Raw genomic sequence first — 24483 nt, 5'->3', positions numbered from 1 at the left:
TACTGTTATTATTACTACGTAGCGAGGTATTTGAAGACGGTTAAATAACCGCTGACCATTTAGCAATCCGAGCAGTGTAGTAAAATTTGAATCTAAACCGACTCACATGATTTATGCAATGCGATTTTTTCGACATCGATAAACAATTTAAATATTTTGCTCGGTTTATTGCATTCCTCGCGGGCGAGCGGTACAATAATTGTTAGCCGTCTGAGTACGTAGGTATTATATTAAACATAAATAGTGTTATTCGCTCCCCGAGACATTCGGGTGGTTAAATCGAAATGCCGAATTCCAATGCGCGGGCGCTATAGCGTGCGATTGTTCCCAGACTAGCAGGGTTGCCAACTGCGCGCTGAAAGCTTCCACAACATCCCAGGTCCGGTAATCTGGACCATTTGGACCAATCCATTTTTTTAAAACTTTTCTTATTTTAAATCTCATTTCAGTATTTTATCAATCAAGCAAAGTTTTCCGCAGTCAAAAATATTTTTTTATCACTAACGCTTTAATGTCCCTATCACTGTCAACGGGGCATGTAAGTTAATACTCACAATCCACTAACAACAGTAATATATATTTAGATATTTATATACAGACTTGGTAATTTTAAAAACAATAATTGCAACAATAATTAAATTTTAAAGAAATTTAAAAATAACAAATTATTAGGAATTAACTTTATGGAATATGATTTAAAGACAAAAATAAAATATTTGTATAAGACCACGTTTTTTGAGTTTATTAATGTAAAAACTACTAATTTTAAGAACTACAGATGTTCTCATTATCAAGTGAAAATACAAACAATACAAAAATTATAGGTGTCTCAATGTAAGACTATAGACCTATCTGATGAGGGAATGTTTAATTCCGAAACCGGCAGTCGTGAAGTAGAGGTTTTCGGAATAACGATTCCAACATCAGGTTAACTATAGACCTACTTGATGAGGGAATCGTTATTACGAAACCGGTAGCCGTGAAAAAGAGTTTTGATATTACACAAAGTTATATTACACAAAGTAAACGATGAATGATAAGGATTTTTTTCAATCAGTAGTTTTATATCTTCATTATTTTTTATACGTAGGGAGGCTATTAAAATTTATACTTCAAAAATATTTATAATTTCGGAAAAGTTCAGCAAGAAACCATTTTTGTTTGTTTTTTTACGACTTACTCTTACTCTCCTAACAGTGGTCGGTTTGCTGCCATACTTTTATTATAGAATAAAATAACAACTAGGTACATATGTAGTTTTTTTCCAAATGATATTTATTTAACCAGTGACTCGGTTTCCTTGTTATCGAAATCATCAGACTGGTCTATTTTTTCCCAGACCAATTGAAAATAAATATTTATTGAATTCATTTTGCAATTGGCGGTAATCGAACCCGCGACGCCAGTTTTGCAGTCAAGCGTCTACCCAACTACGTGCCTGTCATTACATAGTCATTTTCAATCACATAGTTGTTATTTTATTCTACTTATACTTTTATTGCTTTATTTTGAGTGCCAATATGTGGAATGTCCGATCGAGTCGATAGCCCTGCCTTCGAGCTGTTTCGCCCACCTCCACCCGGCGGTGGGATCCCTCCGAGGAATGTGCGCACAGTGCGCAGAGTACAGAGCACGCCGGCGAGCGTGCACGGCGAGTACTCGCGAAGGGCCACTTGTTGCGGCTCGCGGTGCTTGCGCTACCGGCCGCGGGATGGCGTGCGAACCCAGCCTCATTAGCGGGTGGAAAGTTTCAAAACACTACCTAATTATTCACACACACTAAGGAATTGTATGAACAAGAAGAAAATACATCAGTTATAATATACGTTGAATTAAATGTGATTAAGGACGATCTGAAAATAATGACTATTAATAATTTCATTAATTGATTCGGCAGTTACTCTGTACTGAATCTATCCATTCTTCTTCTTTTCTTTAATGGCTTTTCACCCTTCTAGAGTCTTCTAGCGAGTGTCAAATTATTAAAATATATTCATTTTTAATTTAAGTTTTACTTGGTAAATACCACTATTTCTTAAAATCTATTATGACATGCGTGTCGGTGCATTCCGCACCATTTTCAAACACCGTATACGGTATTTATTTATTGATTTGGCGTTTAATTTGTAGAACTCCATTTTAATTTACGTATTAATTTTAAATCAAACACAGATTTTTTGAGTTTACTAAGTTGTACTACCGTATACGGTGTTTGAAAATTATGTTAAATCGTAACATAAATAATTTAATACGGGTACGCACCCTAGAGCATTTAACCTTAGACCACGGGATGTGTCTCAATGAACCTTAAAACGGGACTATCGTAAAATGTACGACAAGAAAAACTAACATTTTACCAAAAACGTTTACTAAAAACATTTTTTTTAAATAAGTGTAACATGTTTTTTGAGAACTTTATATAAAATACGAACATAAAATATCGATAAAAATAATAGTCAATATTGAATTGAGTTGAATTTAAAAGAACTATGTGAGAGATGAGATAAAAAATAATAATGATACATGCCAGTTGTCACTACATTCTTTACATGTGTTGCCCCATAGATTCTATGTCCGTCGTAAATTAACGAATGTCCCATAATCTAGGGTAAAATTAGAAGCATATCAAACAGAATATAACTATTTTTATCGCAAAGATAGTGATATAGCGGCGTGTAAAAACGTTTAGCGGTAATGCACAAATATGCGTAAAAACTCACAAGAGCCACATATCGGAGTATGTGTGTGCGAGAAATCTATTGAAAACACTTCCAAAACGTATTTTCTTCCACCGATAGTCATAAAATGTAGATATTACTGGATCGTATGTCAAATTTCAGGACCCTGGGTGAGGACATATACGACATTTGATCCGTGTTAGTTCATAAGGAACTCTCACGAGATGTGGTATCATACATAATAAAACTAGCGAAAGACATTGGTACCATAAACTAAGCTAGGACACAAAATGCCGAACCCTCTTCTAGTGGAACAGAAGGTCTGTTGACGATAGTCACCAGTCCGGATTCTCCTGAGGAGTTTCGCGCAGTTTTCTCCCAGCAACGAACAAATGCTGACAAGTTCCTGATTGGCCCACACTAGATTATTCCAACACAGATTAAAATAATACATGTTTTAAGCTAGAAGAAAGATAAATTCACCAATTGATCAAATGAGCAAATGCTGAGAAGTTCCTGATTGGCTCACACTAATAAAACACGTTTTTAGCTAGAAGAAACAAAAATCCACCAATCGATCTATAAACCTTGTACGTAATAACAAGGTACATAATAATTACAACTCCCATTTAAAAAAAATTGAAAAGTCATAAAATGTACGCGCAAGAGAATATTTCGTGCGTTTACAAACAAATTCCTCGCAGTTTATTGGCACCGCTCGAACTGCATTCCGCGACAGACGAGGGGAGCGGATTCCTCGGGACGATTCCTTAAAGATGTGTCCATTTTGGGGGAAAAAATATCTGGGGACAGGAATGCCTGCCAGTTCCCAGGACTCCTGCCTACACGCAGGACTACGCGCCGCATAGCGGGCTACAGCAGGCGCTGCAGCGCGCGATGCAACGTGTGTCGCACTGTGGGGTGTAGGACCAGAATCGTCCAAATTAAATTTTGTCAAATTTATGGTAGAATTCAAATAAACATTGATTCATAATGCAAAAACTATATTTATTTTTATAAAAAATTAACAACTATGCATATTGCTCCATATATTATTTATGACACCTTAAAGTTGGTAATTCTATTATTAAGGCCCAGTAATCAATATCCCACAATCTAATTTTCTTTAAACATACGTAACATTTGATAAAATTGTTTTTTTCTTCTTAAAACACCGTTTTTGTTTTGAAAAAATAAGTTTCTTTTTTCAAAATAAATAAGGTATAGTTTAAAAAATAATAAAAATATTTTTTCATTATATTCTCTAAAAAAAAATATGTATTTTTTTAAATAAGCGTAAAAATGAAAATGGTATTTTCTGGCGTTTCTCATGTGTGTGAATATAATCCAGGATTCGGATCTCACATACTAATATAAGAGTTTCTGCTTAATAAAAAAGCTTCTTTACATCTCACCATAGATGTCTCCAGTGAAGTTCTAGTAATTCAAGAACAAGGTTTCTAAATTGGTTCATATATATATGTAGAACTTCCAAGAATTTGAGTAGTGTGGTTGTCAATAATGGGTAGAATTGGTGAATGTTACACGTGAATAAAGTGATCACTTAAACCAGCCTATGACGGTCGTCAGCCCCGTAAATGCCCAGACTTCCATATTCTTCTTCATCTTTGATGAGATGTCAAAAAAAAAAATGTTTTTCATTTTTGTCTTGTTTGCACTAACAATACGTTGTTCGATATTTAAAAGACTGTTTTTTTAAGACAGCTAAATATTTTGTTTATAAATTTTTTTTAACACATAACTATGAATATTTTGAAAAGTCAACTTTAAGTTAACTTTTAGTGACTAGCGAATTTTGCCGAGAGTCAGATATTATTGGAATTGTGGAATTGTTTAATTGGCTTTTTTTTTAACGTAACGAGTTTTTGTCAATGTAATGTAATGTTTATTATTGTTAATGTAACTATTGTTTTATATCATTTTTTTTATATGTAAGCTGTACAATTCCAGAATAAATAAAATAAAATTATGATTTTTATTGAGAGAAATAAGATTTGTTTGAGGAACAGAAGTAAAATCATTCCCGTAGGTGCCCCAAAAATATATCATGTTGTATTTGATTTCTCAACAGAGACGAAATGTATTTTTACATTTTATGTGTAATATATCGCTCACTCTTTTCAAGAACGTCATAAATCAAAAATCGTCAATTTTTAGTTATGCATGTTTTCTGAATGTCCAGAAAATGTACTACATCCCAGCAAAAGTGGCATATTTTTAACTTAATATTTACCCGCTACAGGGCAGAAAGTGTTGTTTTTGTATTTTGAAGAAAATGTACTGTTTAATTTATTTTTTTTAAATATACTAAATATTTTTCAAATGGAGAAATAACCTTCAAGTTTTACCTAAAAAAGATCTGTTGCACAGTAAAAATTTTAATAAGTGGCTTGATATTTATTTTTAATACATTGTATTATATTTTTAAACTTTAAAAACGTTCTCCTGAAAAATCAAGTTTTTTGATTTATGACGTTCTTGAAAGGAGTGAGCGATATATTGTTTAAATCGTGTTATTCGTCCACGTCATTGATGTTTGCACAACGCAAGACAAACAATTTATTTATTTATCATTTAAAATGTTGCTTAAGTATTTTCTTACTTTTATAACATGTAATAAAGTATTGACACAAGTTCGAGACAACATCCTTATGCAGAATGCGACTAAGCCACTGCTGTTGCAGTGCTCACTTGTTTAGAATACATGTCCGGGATACTGCCATGTGTGAATGCCGTCTTGAAGAGGAGGATCTAGATCACATGTTCTTTGGGTGCCCGTTGAATGACGGCTACCCAAGCTTCCTTTCAGACCTCTCCAGCATAAACGTCCCATTTCCCACCAACATCTCAACCTTACTAACCTCCCCTAACAAACATGTTTATAAAATAATTTGTAAATATCTTAAAATTAATTGTATAAATTTGTAAAGGTGTATGATAACTTACTAAAATAACTCACTAAACAAACTAACATAACTAATAAAACTAACCCTACTAACAGGAATACTAACACTTATAAGTCAAATGTAAAAAGTGTAAATAAAGAATAACTCGACACTGGCTATAACACCCAAGAAGGGTGAAAAGCCATAAAAAAAGAAGAAGAAGAAGAAGTATTGACACAACCTTAATGTACATGACTACCAAGTAAAGTTTCAAATACCTCCTAGATTTTGACTTGTGATACAATTTGGAAAAGAGAGAAAAATCATTAAAATAATGAATATGTTTATGTATTAGATGAACACTCTTTTTTAAAAATCCTAAATATTTTTATAAAAAAAATTAAATCAAGAACACAAAATCAAATCTTACTAAAGGTATAAATTCGATGCTTTGATAGAATTTAAGAATTTAACAGATCTATTACTGCCATCTATGGTCGGATAGAAAGAGGAAAACAAGTGTCAGCAAAGATTTGAACCAACAAAAGCTCACGTATAAATTTAGTACGCTAGTCACCAACAGATGGTGCAAAACAATACAACATAAAAGTCTAGTCATTGTGGAAAACATAATGTTTTAAAATATAACAACTTTTTTTTTGTTATTTCGCAGTTGATAAATCTAGTTTTGTTGTACCCAAACATTTCCTTTTTTTTAATACAAAGTATTGCCTTTAGAAGTTAAAATACAGTAAGTGAAATATTCCAAACAATTGGTGTGCGATTGCAATACATATTTTGTGTTTTATACATCGCTCACTCCTTTCAAGAACGTCATAAATCAAAAATCGTCCATTTTCAGTTGTGCGTGTTTTCGGAATGCCCAGAAAATGTACTATATCCCAGCAAAAGCGGTATATTTTTAACTTAATATTTACCCGCTACAGTGCAGAAAGTGTTGTTTTTGCATTTTGAAGAAAAGGTATTGTTTAATTATTTTTTTAAATGTACTAAATATTTTTCAAATGGAGAAAAAACCTTCAGGTTTTACCTAAAAATATCTGTTGCACAGTAAAAAGTTCAATAAGTGGCTTTATATTTATTTTTAATACATTGTAATATATTTTTAAACTTTAAAAACATTCTCCTGAAAAATCAAGTTTTTTTATTTATGACGTTCTTGAAAGGAGTGAGCTGTCGCTCACTCCTTTCAAGAATGTGACCTTGACAAATCGATTTTTCGGAGAAAATGAATTATGAATGCAGTTTTGTGGAATATAAAACATATGATAATCCTTTGAAATCTGAATGACGTAATAGATTTAGAGTTTTTTTAGTCATGTCTTAAAAAATATGGTATTTATAATTTCTTGGATACAAATAGAAATATCCAATGTATGTTGTTACTTTAAAAATGTGACAAATCCAAATATAAAATGGTTCATTTTTTTATTCAAAACAAACATATTTCTATATTCAGTTGATTGCATTTTTAAAAACTATTATCTTATATTTTTAAAAAAATTATCTCAAAATAATGAAAATGGATTTGTCGTATTTTAATACGAATTGTCCATGCAATGAGAAGTCATTACAACATTGGTTGGCAATACATAAGTTTGTAATAATTCGCTGTCCTAAATCAATGATTTCATAAACCTTGCTATATGAAATCATACCAAGGTTTCTGCTTTAGCGTACTATGAAATGTAACCTTCATGTTTTTATTGGTTTTGTCAATTATTCACGTCTCTTGTGCACGACAATCATAAATCATTTTTTTAAATTGATGTGTCAATAGTCAACACTCTTATCAGACATTTTTATCAAACGTACCATCAAAATCAGTCACATTTGTATAAGATCTTACATTTAACTCGAATGATTAAAATCTCCTTTTAGTACATGTGCTTTTGGTAATCAGATTCTTTTTTATCCTTGAAAATATATTTTACTAAAATGGCACAATATGAATTATGACAAAACATTTTTATTTGATGGAGAAAAAACGTAATTTTTAATAAATAAAAAAAAGTTTTCGTAAAAAACAAATGAATATTGAGATAAATTAAAATATTTACTTTATAAAATGAAATAAAAAGCATGTCTGGCAAGAGTCTACGAGACAGAATAAGGAACAACAGGATAAGGGAAATATGCGAGATCGAAGATGTCGTTAGGTGGGGAAGGCAACGAAGGAGACAATGGTGCATGTGAGGAGAATGGGACCATCCAGACTTCCCCACATTGCACTGTACGGCCAACCCCAAGGTAACAACAAAACAACCAAAGAGATGGATCGACAGCTGGGCTTATCCCTCTTAAAAACAGGCCAAAAGGCCTATACCAAGCAGAAGAAGAAGAAGAATTAGATGTTAAAAAGAATTTTTAAATAAATAACAAGAATTAATAAATAAATAAATAAAATACATAAAAAATATCACTACTATGGCAACTTCTATTTTCTAAGAAAAATGATTCATAAGATTATAAACTAGATTTAAAAAAAAAACATAAAAAGAAATAAAACATAAAATCCAATTATTAAATTGCTGATAAGGTTACACAGGCATTATCTAATTTTTTATATCATTATTAGGATTAGTTAATGTCAATAAAAGTAAGAAAAAAATGTAAAAAAAATATCATGATTAGAATTTGAGATACATTAATATATCATGAAATTTCTTGATGAGATAGGTGGTGTTGTTTGTAATGTGTAATTAGATTTTAATTATGATATACTTAGATAGAACACATTTAATGGAAAAAGATCAATATCGTCAATTTGATATAAGCAGTATGAACATCATGCTTTATTGCAGAAAAATACTTGACATATAGTTAAGTAGACGCTATGAATTATCAATGTTTGTTTTAAGAGTGTTAGTCAGAAACAGCACAAGTATAATTCTATCAATATAGTTGAGATATTGTATTCCTGTGAGTGTATTTCATGTATGTAAATATGAAATTGTTCTTATAAAATTGACTACTACTACTACTACTACCATCACGCCGTTTCTCCGCAGGGGTAGGCAGAGAGGATGGAACGCCACACTCTTCTGTTCTGACATACACTCCGCGCCTCCTTCACATCCATACATCTAGTCATACATGCCCTCCGATTACGCAGACTTTTGACACCGCCAGATTTTAGGTTCTGATTGATCTGATCGTGCCAAGTCTTTTTTGGTCGTCCACGTTCTGTTTTCCCTCTCACATTCGCCACATATATTTTCTTAGTCATTCTGTCGTTATCCATTCGCTCCACATGTCCATACCACCGCAAAGAACTCTTCTATAAAATTGACAATACATAAAAATATGTAAGCCATGGAAGCCAACCGGCAGTCTATAGCAGAGCGCTAGTTCCAACACTGACAGATGGAAGTGAAATGTGGAGTCGGCAAAAGAAGGATCAAAGCAGAAATATAATTCTTATTACATATTACATAGTGGTACAGAAAAATGTGTGGAAAATGTAAAAGAAATGTAATGCTCAGTTAAGGATAGTTGAAAAGATTAAGAAAGCTTCAGTAGGGTAATATGGCCATGTGGAGCGAATGGGCGATAAGGGAATGACCGAGAGAGATATTTGGCAAATGTGATTGGGAGAACAGAATGAGGATGGTAAAGAAAATAACAAATCAATCAGAATGTAAAACGTGGTGAACCAAAGTCTATGTAAGCAGAGAGCTTAGATGTATGAATGTAGAGTATATGTCATGTTCTATTCCCGACCCAAAACATAGTATTAATGATACTACATATGTTCACGTTTAAGGCGGAGCTAAGCAAATGATATAACTGGTTGAATAACTGTCCATCACTCGATCATTTAACAATAAATAATATAAGATAGGGCGTACCTCATAACCACGCGCTACTAATAACAAAAACATGATAACAAAATACAGCATTTCATATGCTATAATCTAATATTGTAGTATCCTTTAGACCAGTGGTTTTTCACCTAGGTTTGATCAAACCCCTGGGGTTTGGTGAGTCAGTCTCCCGGGTTCGGCGGAGGTCAAAACAGACGCCCGACTTATTGTACGATATTATGAAAAATGATACAACGTACGATATATTCATTTATCCAATAGATCTAATATATTATTTGAAAGGAATATATCAATCTAGCAATAAAAATAATACAAGAGCTCAAGCGCTAAAACAAAACACCCAGTTAATAATCATCGTCACTGATGTGACGATGATAATTAAGTACAATAAGTTTTATATAAATCTTACCTGGCACTTTGGAAAGTGGATGTCGCAGAGCTGCCGATAGCAGCAAAGCCGACACCGACAGCCAACCCCTCGGGGATATTATGCACCGTGATGGCGACAACTAACAACATGATGCGCTTCCACTGAGACTGTCTCTGCTCCATGGCGCGAGCCGCATTTAAGTTCTGGTCTTCATAAGTCTGAAAAGTTTAAAAAAAACAGTTAACAAAAAAAATTATTTACTCTTTTCCAATAAGATCCTCAGTGATAACATCAATAGTGACTAACATCCCTAGTGCATGTCAGACCTCGGCTCCTAACCGCCATACACATACGTGATACGTGCGGTTTTTCTTCACCATTCTGCGCTAACCCGTATGACCTACGCGCACGAGAAAAGATATCTGTTCCAAAATATTTCATGCGTACCGGATACACTGACAAATTTTTGTCAGGTTTCATACCTGACAATATTTTGTGACAACAAACGTTTTGATTTTTTTGCTTGTTTATAAAAAATATGTCTGAAAATAACCCGAAGGTAGGGTGGTTAAAGCACGTTTGTTCTGAAACCCCTAGTGCATGTTGGTCTTGATTTAGTATATTTTTTTGATGGGTTTCTGTATTTTTTATTTGTGGATCTAAGAATGTTTTCATGCAGTGTGTTAAGGTGATTTGTGTGTTTTTTAGCTGGGGGGAGTTTTTTGAGATTTGTATAAGTAAATTTTAAATGTAAATATAAGGATTGTTTTAGTGTGTCTTTGTTTGACTGTCATGGGACAGTTAGCTTGTAGTTTTTGTTGATTAATTTAAAAAATGAGTGTATAAAGAGCAAGTTGTTAACAAACCTGAACGACTTGGGTGGATTGTCGGTTAGTGGAAATGGTTCTTCTTCTGCTGAAGCCTGGAGTGGTGTGCTGATTGTTGATACAGTCACTGAAGCTATCCAGCGCCTCGGTGGCGTTCTCCATGGCAACCAGCGTCATGGGATGCGTAGCAGTACTAGAGTTCCGCCTGTCATTAGCTATGGTCTCTATGCAGTCTTCGTCCACCTTATTCTTCGATGCGGAGTTTGTTTTTGTCATAGCTAAAATAAAATTGAAAAAACTAGTAAAATAACCTATTTTCAACATTAATTAATATAATAAACATATGCTTTACATTAAATTTATTAAGAAAAAAATAATAATAATGTCCTATGTAACACATATTACTCATTGAAATATAATAATAAATAAATAATTATATTTTACTCAGTCGACAAAAAAAAACAGGTAAAATTAGTAAAATCCATATTTTACTTCCATACTTCAGGGTTGGTATGAGGATTCCGTTTTATGCTGCCAGTTTAGCTATCGCTATAAGTCCTCTTAATAACTGAACATAATTAAATTATTATTAAAAAAAATTACAGTTTCAAATTTAAAAACCATGCAAAGAGGCATAAATAAAATAACCATCGATTCATATTTGGCATTTATAAGATTATTTTATTATTATTATTGTGTAAATTAAAATTTCTCAAGTTAGTATTTTTAATTAAACCTTTTTTGCCGCCAATTGTGCAAAATTATTGCAAGGTTTTTCGAAAATCATTATTTCAGCATGAATAAATATTTTAATAACTATCAACAAAAATATACAAATAAATATAAAAATATATCATAAATTCTCTAAAGGTGAGAAACCTCTGACGAGGATAATTATATAATAGGTACGCAAGGCAGGACTTTTTTATAGTAATTACATATATTAAATAATTCCAGATGCATGAAGAATCATATTTCATTTTATTTTATTATTTTTTAACAAACATAAGAGCTGTCATTGGCAATAAGATAAGAGCGAGACTACTTGTCAACATATCAAAGTATCAAAATAATTCATACTTACAGAATAAATTATCAGTATTAGATTACATCTCAATGTATTGGGTAAACTAGAAAGTTGTGTTTTAAAATTATAATTATTTTATTGATTTTATCATCTCCAATACAGGGAATTCTTTATATCTAGAACCAGTTCTGATTGTCCGCCTTCGTGGTGTAATGGTCGGCGTGCTTGGCTAACATGCTGAAGGTCCCGAGTTCGATTCCCAGGGAGTTAAGAAAAATATATGCGCTTTTTACTCTAACATTTATTTAAATTACTCTGGACTGGTACAAGAAGCGCAGGGCTGATCACCTTGCCTTCATGCAATTAACGATGATAACACTGCGTCGCTATGATGCAGTGCCCTATGCACCATCGGGTGCGGATAAAGGTTTGAAGAAGAATTTCTGATATTTGGAGGAAAATAATAATATTTATGGTATTTATCGTAAGTAAATAGAATAGTGTTTGGTCAGTTTACAATTAAGCATGCGATGTTTATTCTATTGAAAAGTCCACAACGTTTTTGTTCATTGCCCAAATCACTTATTTGATTATAATATATTTCAATGGCCAAATTGCACGAAGTTTAAAATTATTTTTACAAATTAAACAGTGTTCATCCTACCGTATACACAGCACAACCTTTTTTTTTGCTTTGCGGTGGCTTTGAAATGCCAAGTGCTCTTGTTTTTACCTTACAATTAGATTTCATTTTAACAGAATCGTGCAGTGTATTTTATCTTTAAAAGTAAACTTTCAATTTATATTCATAATTAGATGTACGTGGCCACGTGTTGCCGTGGCTCAGTCTGAATAAATAGAAAAGAAAGAAAGATTACATATTAGCGTAAATTCAAATGCAATGTTGTGTCAAAATTTAAAAACAATCGGTGAATAACTTTAGGGGATTTAAATTTTTTTACAAATATCAAGATTTTAATTTGTAAAGATAATAAAAAACTTGAGAATGCATTTGTAGGTACTAGGTAAAGGAGAAACAAGTATTTACATTTTTTTCAAATATTTTCATTTTTATTTTTTGACATCTCATCAAAGATAAGAACAATATGGAAGTCTGAATTTGAATTTGAGTAGTGTGGTTGTCAATAATGGGTAGAATTGGTGAATGTTACACGTGTGTAAAGTGATCACTTAAACCAGCCTATGACGGTGGTCAGCCCCGTAAATGCTCAGACTTCCATATTCTTCCTCATCTTTGATGAGATGTCAAAAAATAATATGAAAATAACTCCTGTAATTGGAGATAATCCAGATTTTGTGAACAAGTATTTGGAAACACTCAAAATGTTGTAAAGATTTTTTTATTGTTCATAATATTTTGTTCAATAAGTGTATATTTACGTGTTCTTAATACATTTCGGTCGGGTGTTTTTTTTTCGCCTATGAACCGCTGGCGAAGGGATTTGATAATTGTGTACATATGGTTTAGACCAGTGCTCCGCAACCTTTTCTCACCTACGACACATCAAAATTCTTCCTAGATTTCCGCGGCACACCAAAAGCTTAAAGTATATAGGTAAAATTGAAACCATTGAAAAATTATTTAATTATGAAAATTATAACATACTACATTTTGAAAAATAGGCAATTTTGTAAGAAATACTTTGACATTGTGTATTAAATGATGATGTACATAATGAAAAATTGTAAAATGTCAAATACATTGAATTTGACTGCGGCACACCTGTATCTGGCTCTCGGCACACTAGTGTGCCCACGGCATACCAGTTGCGGAGCACTAGTTTAAACCTTAACAAAGAGATTGATACACAATATTCATATAAAAACATTAAATTATTCCTTCTTTTCTGAATGAAATTAGGCCAGTGCAGAAGGTAAAAATACACTTCGCGTCCTTAAGCATCAATCGACCGAATAAGTAGAAATACCTTTTCCATCTTTAGTGTGTCAATAGTTTAAAAAAACAATCTTTCCTTAACATCTGGCCTTTTGGATTTACCATCTTAGCGTTATGTTGTGCCCACAGATATTATTACTTTATATACTTTTATTAATTTCAATTAAATTGTGCAATTAACCATTTAAACAAACCGGTTTAGTTTAAAACATAAATCATAATCATTTTTAGACTTAAGTGATAATGTATTAATATTATATAAGGAGTGAACTAGTAAAATTTATCTTAAAAAAAGTGATATTGAATAAATTATTCAAATATATGACACATTTTTTTGGTACACCTGATATATTAAGTAGTTTAAATTATCTATTTTAAAATGTATTTTGACATTGAATACTCGGAGTGGCACAAATTTATAAACCAAAATATAAGCATCAAAACTGTTTTTACAGTAAAAAATGTTTTTGAAAAATTCACGGCTCACTGAAATTTTACCAAGAATGAGAATCACTAGCCAAGGATATAAATTTAAATATATTTACAGAAATATTGTATAAGAAATATTTAAACAAAAAAACGTAAATAAATGTAGAAACAATATAAGCTTTTATATTTGGAGCAAATATACCATAAGGTCACAGTGAACTATGTACATTATTTGGAACAGTAAAAACATGTAATGTTTCAATCGTTGAACAAAAACACTAAAAAGACTTTTAAATTAACCATATAATTAAATTTTATTTCAATAAATTTAAATCAATTTTGAAAAATTACTAAAAAATGATATTTGAGGTTTTATATAAAACAGTCGGAAAATAGCAACTCTACAACATAATGATGATCAAAAATTTTATTCTGAAACATATTTCTTATGTATAGGTAGTAACAAAAAATATGATTCTTTTTTACACACTTTTACAATTAAGTATTACACTACTTACAAATACTATACTCCATAGTGTAGTGGTTACCGTGTTTGGCTACCATGCTAAATGGTCCCAGGTTTTATTCCCATGAGAGTCACAATAAAGATAAGTGTTTTTTCATTCTAATTTCTATTAATCATTACCCTGTAATTATATGAACTGATTAACTTACCATCATTTAATTAACAATCAACTTAACATTGCATCAATTTGATGCAGTGCCCTATACACTATTAGACGCGGATGAGGTAAGAAGAAAAAGAAGAGTGATTAGTATAATTAATTTACAATAAATAAATAAATAAAAATATAGTAAAATCTTGAATATTTTATATTTACATACTTACATACTTATTTGCCCATACATTCTATCAAAAGTTATATGTAATGATAACTATCAAATAAAATAAATGTAGAATTCCTTTGTTCCTACATCCCTCACATTTTCTAACTGCCAACATTGTCATCAAATATACAGGACTACATTCTATCATAAAGAACTGTGATGGCAAATTCTTTTGTGTTTTAATGAACTATCACTGCAAATAACCCAAATTTTAAAGAACTTACCCAGCATCATGTTGGTTGAGCTGATGCCGAGGTAATCCAGAAAAACATCAGTTCCGTAGACAAACACCGCCCCCAGAAGGAAACCGGCCGTAACGGGAAGATATGCAAATTCTCCATTTTCTCCGTAATACTTCGACTCTTGCGCTAGTTCAATGGCCGGAGACAGAAGTGACCAGTACGATGCGGCTATCATTACACCAGCAGCGAAACCCAATGACGCATCCAACAATTTTCTCTAAAATTAAAAATATATATTTATTACAATACGACAACAAAAAATATATAAAACAAGAAACTGTTGAAGAAGTCAACTTGGAACACAAAAAAAGTAATTAAAATAGTCAGAATAACAGTAGTTAAATATAAACTAAGAAGAAAAATATACAGAAAAAAGGCATATCAATCGGAAGCAAGTTAAAAGTATTTTAAGGTGCGAAAAATAGTATAGAAAAACTGATAAAAGAATTAACATAAATATTTTGTATTTAAATTTTATGAGATATGTATGTATTCAACAAAGATCGTTGTCGCAGTCAACAGTACGAAACACGATTTTAATCTATTAATACTTTATTTATTCTTAATTCAATCAAATTATTCTTTGATTAGTATTAATTAGAATGATCGAAAAATATCAATGCAAAATATATCAAATTTTGTCTAGTCGTTGAAAAGTCTGTGACCTCAATGTCAATCTGAAAGTATGCAAAAACCAACAGTGGATCAGGCGAATATTTGAGGTTATATCCACATGTGAAGTTTTGTTATCGTCGTACTTCAACAAAAGTACATTATGTCATTGATAGTTTGCAAGTTGCGCAAGTTACAAATGCCATACAAAATTTCATTGTTGTTTGCGGGTTGAACCCTTAGACATTTCCAGTTGTATGAACATTGAGGAAAATGGGGATGTGTTTGGTGTTCCTTTTGTTAATAATGAAGAATTTTTCGACTAATTATCTTGATAAATGATCTTTAGAAAAAAAACTAAGAACACATTTGATTGCCAATTACTTCCACCATATTTTTTCCCCCAATTCATTCACAGTGAAGCGCCTTTGAGGTAGTATTTTATGAAAATGGCGCTATATACATTGTCCAAATTTATTAATATTTTTATTACTATTTTAACGTATTGCTTTTTTGTCGAGTTTATAGTTTTCTCGCAATCTGTGATTAATTCAAGTATTAATTATACATAAAACATGCACAGAAAAAAATATATTCATCGTTTCATGTACGGCCGTTTCAGTAAATTGCGACAGGTGTCTCGGTGTGGTTGTATCTATAAATTGGATGGATATACTTATAAAGCTGAGTATCTACATTATTGTATTAGAATGACTTTAGAACAGTTTTAATAATAAATAGGAACATACAAATATTTTTTTAATGGTAAAATATCTTCACTCATATGTGTTTTAATGCAATTTACATAAATATATTTTAATAATCAAGTAGATACATACTTGGATTTTTAATTTCTTTTTATTTGTAATAAAAAAAAATTGAGGCGATATTTTATCACGATTATCATACAGTAAAACAGAGCAATAACTGAGATGTATTTTGAGAGTAATCAAATAAAATAATAGTGAAATTAATATCAACATAACCTGTGGATTGCAAACGTAAACAAAATACAAAAGCACTTCACACGAGAGGTTATGTGCGCGAATAATAATAATAATAATAATAATAATTTGGATAATTTGTATAGCGCCATTTTCATATAATGCTACCTCAAAGGCGCTTATAAAGACATGGATAATAATAATAATAATAGGATGAAGATGATAATAATATATGTACAAAAAATAAATAGATTAAAACGTCGTCAATCGGTCTCAGGCCGTCGAGTCTGGAGCGGGGAAAAGATGAGCCGACAAGTTAAAACGCCTTCCTCTTGATCCCACGGGCTGGAGAATGGCCAAGGTGTTGGGCAGGACGCCTTCCTGAGCGATGGTCGTCACGCTGGAGGGCAGCTTGTTGAGCTCCTCGTCATTGTGGATGGCCAACTTCCAACTTCCAGACTAGCACAGTTCAAACGGGACTTCACTTTTATCCTCTTTTTCCGCCCTTCCGTTATCCGACATGATTGTTTTGTCTCTGAGGTTTTCCGCTTTCGCTTTAATACGAACGGGAACTGGCGTATTTAAGGTTGTAGTTCAATTTCATCCAATTTAACTGTTTAAGCACATGTTCTAGGATCGTTATTGTCTTTGCACATTTTTATTGCAGTCATTTATTCCCGAGAAGCTAGAGGTTTCGGATGAATACACTATGGTCGTAACGTACCCTTAAGGGACGAACACAAAGCACTTTTTAACGCCCGATTGCCACATGTGTTCATTCGGCACAGATTCTTAGAAATACACTACACCGTTTAGGACCGCATTGCTATATTGAACGACGCAATGATATTCTTGATGTACTTTCATCAGTTAACAGCTAACCTTTGTAAAATTATAACTTTTAACCATTTCAAGTTAACACCAATCACAATATTTAAAGATGAGCAAAAAATTGTAGACTTGAGATGTAAATGTCCGGAGAAAATTAAATAAATGATGGAGCGTGGTTCCTCAGCAGCCGCGTCGGGCGCTCGAGGAACCCACACTTGAAACTTTATATAATGTAAGGAAAATATAAGGTGCACATCATTCGCAATAAGGACAAACACGAAATTAAATATAATATATTAAATTTGAGTAGGAGTACCTTAGTTCCTCTGATGACGACTACAAGCCCTGCGCCTGCAGCAGTCATTGCCCAGGTAAATAATGTCCCAAGCAGGGCTTGGGTTACAGGACCGTACCCTTCTAACATTTTTTGAGATCACAGCACTCACTTTGATAACCACACCACACAATGTTTTTTACTTTTCCTAATACTTATCCACAATAACACCGCGTTAACTCGCTCACCGAACTGGCATAAAACTGGCTGACATTAACTCAATTGACGTTTTCCTGCCAGTGCTGCCATATAAAAATGTTTTGAAATTCCCGGTTTAAAATTTTGATTGCCTTTTAGTAGGTACTGAGAAAAACTTTTTTTTCATTATCAAAATTTACAATCCTAGCTCTCTCATCCGAACGTAAATCGTGGAGTGGATTGTTCGGATTACTGAGTGTTTTGAGAAAAATTAGGGAATTTCAAAATATGACAATGCTATTTATTTTACATTTTTGTTTGGATGTAGCAGAATCAAATATTTTCTTTTGAACCAACAAATATTCAAGGGGTTAAATACATTGTTTGAGTAATATCCGATGTTATTAAAAGTAGTAGAACTGAATTAACATTTTTGGTGTCCTTTTATAGGTAAAAATAAAATTGAAAGAATTCTCACCTTTTGTCAGAGGGAGAAAGCTATTTACTTCATAAATTTCCCAACAGATGACAGTTTCATCTGTCCAGTATATAATTTTTTATCTGTCCGTTTCAACTAAGATACAAATGCAATTGCAACAATGAGGGCTGAGGGCAATATGAATGTTCAATAATGTGCAGAATGGTAAATGTTCCACTGTGTTTGAAGTAATCTCTGTGCCAGCTATACCATATTGTAAGCCATTTGAATACCCAGACTTTTATGTTCTGTGTAAAAAAAAAAAAAAATTGGTGATTTTTTTGTGAATACTACTAAGAAGAAGAAAATTCACTGGAATATATATTTTATTAAATAATATAAAATTAATTATATGTACAATTGATCCATAATATTTATGCCAATACATTTAATCTAAAACATTCTGGTTGTTAATGTTAACCTGTAGGTATATCATCTACAGTGGGTGTTTGGGTCGCCTTCTCGCTGTCCACGATCTGACGGTATTCAGTCTCCGCGTCCAAGATATCCCGATCAGAGCCGCCTGCCTGATCTCCACTGCCTGGAGCCTGAGGATTCTGCCCTCCGCGTACCTTCATCTTCAGCCGAATCTCCCGCATTCGAGCCTCTAGGATACGCTCACGTTTGCTTTCACGCTCGAACATCTGATATAAAATACTAGTTTTAACATCTCAATTACAGTTTAAATATAGATGTCATTCATTTTGTTGTTTCACAAATCCTTACCCACTGTAACAGCTAAAAGGCTATGGACAAGAACACAAAAAAGATGCACAAATATGTATATTTCAATGAAGTGATCAACCCTGCCCTTCAGATTCCAGTCCATTTAATAAACATCAGAGTGAAAAATTACAAATATTTATTTTGGCTCTCCTGGGAGTCGAAAGCTAGGAACCCCGGCACGTTAACTTAATGTGTTAACCACTAAAGGTGGAGACTGACCGGAGCATTTTGTCGTAACGTAACACATTCATTGCGAGCATTCAGGCAGTCAGTACACCGAGCCGAGCGCTCCATCCATAGTTTCGGATGCTCGCTGATGCTCGCTGCGAGCGATGTTACGACATTATGTTACGACAAAATGCTCCAGTCAGTCTCCACTTCAACACTAAAGAGTCAGATAGATATTATTATATTAATATAATAAATTAGAGACACTTTCATAAAAAACCCTTTTTTTGTAAAGGTATATGGGTTGTTGATGTTTGTAATTAACATCTTCGGATCACACTATGTACATTGTTCATCATCAGCCTAAAAGATTGGTGATTTAATGTACTCTAAAACTTTGAATACCCGAAATTAAATGCTTACATTAGTCATGAGAAGTTTGTCATTCTTAGCAGATATTCCCAAGTTCTCAGATAACTCTACTAAATAGACAGCTCCTTTTCGACTGCCACATGGAACCAGTCTTCCCTAAAAAATATACAAAATAAAATTGGTTCTTAATTGTGTAAAATATTGAATTTTGTCTAAATAAAGTAAACAAATATTTTTAAACATATAAATGAGTATGTTTTTAAATATAGTCAATATTTATTTCACCAAAGTGTTCTGTATAGGTCAAGTTTTTGTCCTTACACACCCTCGTCTACTCATGAGGAGAAAAAAACAATGTTTTTTATATCATTATGTTATACTCATTAATCATGAAAGTATTGAAATATTTTTGATCTTACTGTTGTACACATATTCTATTTTTCAAAAAATAATTATTGTACTCTCAGATAAATATTGTATATTACTTGATCTTGTGGCCTTATTTTAGTGAGAGGTTCATCACAAAGTTGTGCCGTAATGACAGGTGCATTTTGTTTCCTCAAAATATCCCAGCAACATAAACAGCCATCCCATCGAGTCGTCATAAACATTGAGAATCTAACGACAACAAAACAATTATATAATTTCCCATAGATGATTTTTTTTAACAAACATTATTTATTTAAAAACAAATTAAGATATTGTACCTAGATGGACTCCACGCCCCATCTGTGAGTTTGGATCGATGAAAGTGAGTCCAAACAATAGGACTCTCTTTGCAATCTTCAGACCAGATTCGCGCAGTCCAGTCTCCAACAGTAAGGAAATTCTTGACAAAGCCGGGGTTTCTTTGTAGCGCATATACTGGACCTAAATGTGCTGCGTACTAAAAATTTATTTTAATAATTTTAATATCAAACTTAAGCGATTGTATGGATTACATAATTTTAAAAAAAACTTTATATTACAATCACATAATGCAAAATTCCTCATAATTTTTACTATCACAATCTCCTAAAAATAAAAATTAAATCTCCTTGTTACATTTTAAAATCCAACTTTTTTTTCATTTCTAGTGTAACAAAGAATGTTTTTATACTTGCAACTAATACAAAATAACAACCATCCTTGTACCATATACTTTCTGGGGGGGCTGAGACCCTAAGGGCGTTTGTACATTACATGGAATTTTACGGTCCGGCACATCAGTTAGCGTGATAAAACGGATGATTGGCTTGTGCTTTTGTTCATCTTTCTTCGGGTCGGTGCTCTTGGTAGGTGCGTGATCGCATGCGCATAAATTCGATCATGCTAAACTGTCGTAGTCGCTTTTATTTTTAAAAACCGGACTGCCGGGCTGTAAAATTCCATATATTGCACAAGCGCTCTTAGGTTGTAAAACAAATATGAAACACATAAATCACCACTGTTTCTTTTGTAATCACTTTTCTTTATTCTGAAAGATTCAAAATTGTTCATCAAGCAAACAACTGTATATAAAGTCTTACTTACCCTTCCAGGTAATCGCTCAATGGGTGATTTTCCTTTTCTATTACCCCCAATGACCAGACCTTGTTCTGTTCCACACATAAATCTACAAATTAAATGAATTATTATGCCACTTATCTTGAAACACTTAACTCAATCAAGACAAAATAGTTAATTCTCTACAAACAAATCAGTTTTCAAATTTTTTAGTCAATTATACATGGTGAGTTAAAAGACATAATTATTAGTTCTGCTTTAGAATGAGTAAGAGGGATAAATATTATTTTTCAACATTTCACATAATAACTACTAATTAGTAAATTTACATAAGGCATACCATGTTTACATAATATGTTGTGTAACATGTGGCACATGTTGTGTAAAAATTACCTTGTGGGAATCGTAGTTTCATATTCTAAACAACTAACTCCCAAGGCTTTAGTTACTGATTGTTCTTCCCCGACAACTTTCACGGGATCAATAATCATTGTATCAGTGGGCTCAGATAGTTTTCTTGTATCCCACCTAAAAGAAATACTTATGTACTTAATACAAAAGTTTATTCTTTGACGCTTAATAGCTTTGAAGGAACTATTTGATTGGATACAGGTGACCTAAGTGAAGGAGCTCTAGGTGAAGGACGTAACACCTTTATGGAAAAAGAAATAGAAGGCAAATAGTAGGTAGGAAAAGGGGAATAACAGGATTGGCTCGATAAATCAGGGTTGCATACCTGTATTTGTACTAGCTTGAGTTACATTAACAGGTCCCCAACAATTTGAGAACACATTGAAGATACAAACATTTTGTTAAATATATATTTTTTTAATTACAAAACTACAGTTAAAAGTAGTGTTTTAAATATATATAATACCACATCAATTTAATGTGGTGTCTTATGCACCATTTGGTTTCGCATGGGAGGAAATAAAAAAGGGATGATAATAAATCTTACCATTTACATTGACCATCTGTAGAGGAAGAAAAGAATTCCGTTCCAGTTTTTGAGTTGATATAAAGTACATTTCGTACAGGATCTCTGTGAGCCTGGTGCATCGGACTCATTTCACATGGATTTGATCCTTTACGGGAATCAAAGGCTGCCACCTAACAAAAAATTAAATGAATTCATATAACACCTGATTTTGTTTTCTACTAGTCGTGGTGGCGGTTAATACAGTGGCACAGCCTTGAAAATGTGTTTTGTGACCATATCAGCCTCCACCATGACCAAAAATGTTACATGGGTATTTTATGTTTTCAAAGCTGCAATATTTGATCATACCTGGCCACTTAGCAAGCCACCCACTAATGTATTAGGATCTCTGGGGTTAAATTCCAGACAGCATAAAGGAACATGTGGTTTTATGACTAACTGCGGTTTATTGGGATTCTCTGTTAAATATAATACACATTTTTAAAAATCAATGAAGTGCAAATATAGCTAAATTAAGTGCTCTGAAAATGTCGGAATAATATTTTAATAATAATACCAAATGATCAATTATACTTTATTATACTATTATATATGTATATATTGAAATGCTACACATATTATTTTCCGTTTTCTTCCTGCATTCTTCATTTGGGAGACTTCTTATTTGCACCAAAATTGACTTGATTGTGATGATTAGCACTGCACTCCAGATCTGGGAGGAGTGAAATATATTTTGAGGGAAACAGATGACGTAAGTGAAATAGATTAGAGCAAAGGATTATTATTGCTATATGTCAAAGTTGATGTAGAAACATTAACAAGAAGAAAATAATAATAGCAGCAATGATTAGGACACTCGGGGTTGAATGTCCTTACTCGTTCTAGCCTTGAACAGAAAGTCCTTCAAAGTAAAAGCAATAATTAAATTAATAAAAATATTGAAACTGAACCTATATCCCAAATGTAGCTGTGTGTACATTGATCAAAGGTTGATCTTTGGAATTCCAAATCACAATGGGTAGCTGCCAATCTCGACCCGCCATCTGCCGACCAACTCAAAAAGGTGACGGGACGTTTATTCTCATTCATGTCTCGATACACATTTATAGTTCTGCATGAGCTCCTTTCCACGGGTGGCGCTGGGTCTAATTCAGTAAAATATGTCTGGTAAACATTGATGGCATTGTTTTGAAGAATATAATGCTCCATGTCCTGAAAGAAATCATTTCAATCATCCTTTTCCTATACATATCAACCATATCCAAAATTATTTTTTTATTCGATTTTTTATATTTATTCTAGTTCATTGTAATCTAGGTATGTATAAAGGCAATTTTTTATAAACAAAACCTGTCTTCTTTTATCAACCTGCATAGTGTACAATTGAGCTTCCGAAATAAAATTTTAGTATTAAATATTTATTTGTTTTATATTTACTTTCATCTGAATATACACTTCATATCATTCTTGTCTGATATCTGAAGCGCGGGACCGATTAACTTTCTTTCAAATTATTAACCTTATTATATAATATATAATTATTACCTGTGATAAATGCATAATGCATTGATTGTAATTTTCATCTTTTTCAATTTTTCTTTTGTATCTTGTAGTAGCTTCAGGATCTGCCGTATTAATATCTTTTGGCCATCCTCCTTCAACATGATTGATACCACTGGTCGTATACTCAGCTCTGAAAATTCATTTCATATTAGTTTCTAAATCATTTCCGCCTGATGATATTTTTTGTCTTTGTACTCACCGATAAGTATTAACTTCATGATCAGAATAAAATTTTCCGTATTGAGTACTCTGATGGACTGGATTTCTCAACACAAAATTCTTTGATATGTTCTTATCTGGGAGAATGCATTCGCCTAGTCTTGTACCACTGTCAGAAAACAGACATTGTCTGCCAAATTCTGATCTTCGTTTTGTGTAAGAAAAAGTTAAATCCATAATTCAAATGTGATTGGAAAAAAAATGCCTGCTGTATCTTAAACTATTCAGAAACCAATAACATCAAATTAATTTCATTCATTATGTTTCCGTAGTTACGTATTATTGGATCAATAAAAATGAAAACATGGATTAACAGTGGGTAACTATGTTCCTCCATGTATATCTACATGGGTGTATGGGGAATATTACTGTATTGATGTAGTCTATAATTATTTTTTATTGTTATTGTGTATTGTAGCAGATCAAATGTTGTAAAACTCCCCCTCCCCCTCCGCTTCTGCGAAAAATTTATGTTTTTTTTAATCATTATTTTAAAATTGAATGAAAAATTCTCATGACCGAAATTGATTATGTAAGTAAGGTACCTATTTATTTTTATACGGATTTTAATATTATTGG

At 32.5% G+C, this 24483-nt stretch overlaps 2 protein-coding genes across 2 annotated transcripts in view; both read right to left on the bottom strand.

Moving 5' to 3' along the window:
* Positions 1 to 18039, bottom strand: part of Zip48C (Zinc/iron regulated transporter-related protein 48C) — a 135060-nt gene extending 117021 nt beyond the window's left edge. Inside the window, exons 1-4 of the mRNA XM_088266620.1 lie at positions 17798 to 18039; positions 15077 to 15311; positions 10669 to 10907; positions 9842 to 10020 (exon numbers count right to left, since the gene is read on the bottom strand). Of these exons, the coding sequence (XP_088122746.1) occupies positions 9842 to 10020; positions 10669 to 10907; positions 15077 to 15311; positions 17798 to 17905 (761 nt within the window). The 5' untranslated portion in view covers positions 17906 to 18039. The remainder of the gene's footprint in view (positions 1 to 9841; positions 10021 to 10668; positions 10908 to 15076; positions 15312 to 17797) is intronic.
* Positions 18040 to 18693: 654 nt separating this feature from the next.
* Dnai2 (dynein, axonemal, intermediate chain 2) lies at positions 18694 to 24116 on the bottom strand. Its single transcript, XM_088266619.1, has 11 exons — positions 23885 to 24116; positions 23668 to 23815; positions 23073 to 23334; positions 22471 to 22580; positions 22141 to 22292; positions 21576 to 21710; positions 21210 to 21291; positions 20405 to 20583; positions 20183 to 20315; positions 19749 to 19853; positions 18694 to 19075 (listed from the first exon to the last, which is right to left on the bottom strand). Exons 1-11 carry the CDS (start codon positions 24079 to 24081, stop codon positions 18848 to 18850), a joined length of 1731 nt encoding a protein of 576 aa, XP_088122745.1. The 5' UTR covers positions 24082 to 24116; the 3' UTR covers positions 18694 to 18847.
* Positions 24117 to 24483: the final 367 nt, after the last annotated feature.

Source organism: Brachycentrus maculatus, unplaced genomic scaffold (assembly GCF_059751285.1).
Source record: "Brachycentrus maculatus isolate JH-2025_06_01 unplaced genomic scaffold, ASM5975128v1 h1tg000272l, whole genome shotgun sequence".
Classification (NCBI taxonomy): domain Eukaryota; kingdom Metazoa; phylum Arthropoda; class Insecta; order Trichoptera; family Brachycentridae; genus Brachycentrus; species Brachycentrus maculatus.
Note: the sequence above shows the minus strand (reverse complement) of the source record. Positions and strands in the feature narration are given on the sequence as shown.

Excerpts from the sequence above, each read along its gene's own strand:
- Dnai2 (XM_088266619.1), bottom strand. The coding sequence starts at position 24,081 with ATGGATTTAACTTTTTCTTACACAAAACGAAGATCAGAATTTGGCAGA. Across the intron at positions 22,293-22,470 it reads GTGGCTTGCTAAGTGGCCAG|GTGGCAGCCTTTGATTCCCG; the intron begins GTATGATCAAAT and ends ATTTTTTGTTAG. Across the intron at positions 20,316-20,404 it reads GGGGCGTGGAGTCCATCTAG|ATTCTCAATGTTTATGACGA; the intron begins GTACAATATCTT and ends TGTTGTCGTTAG.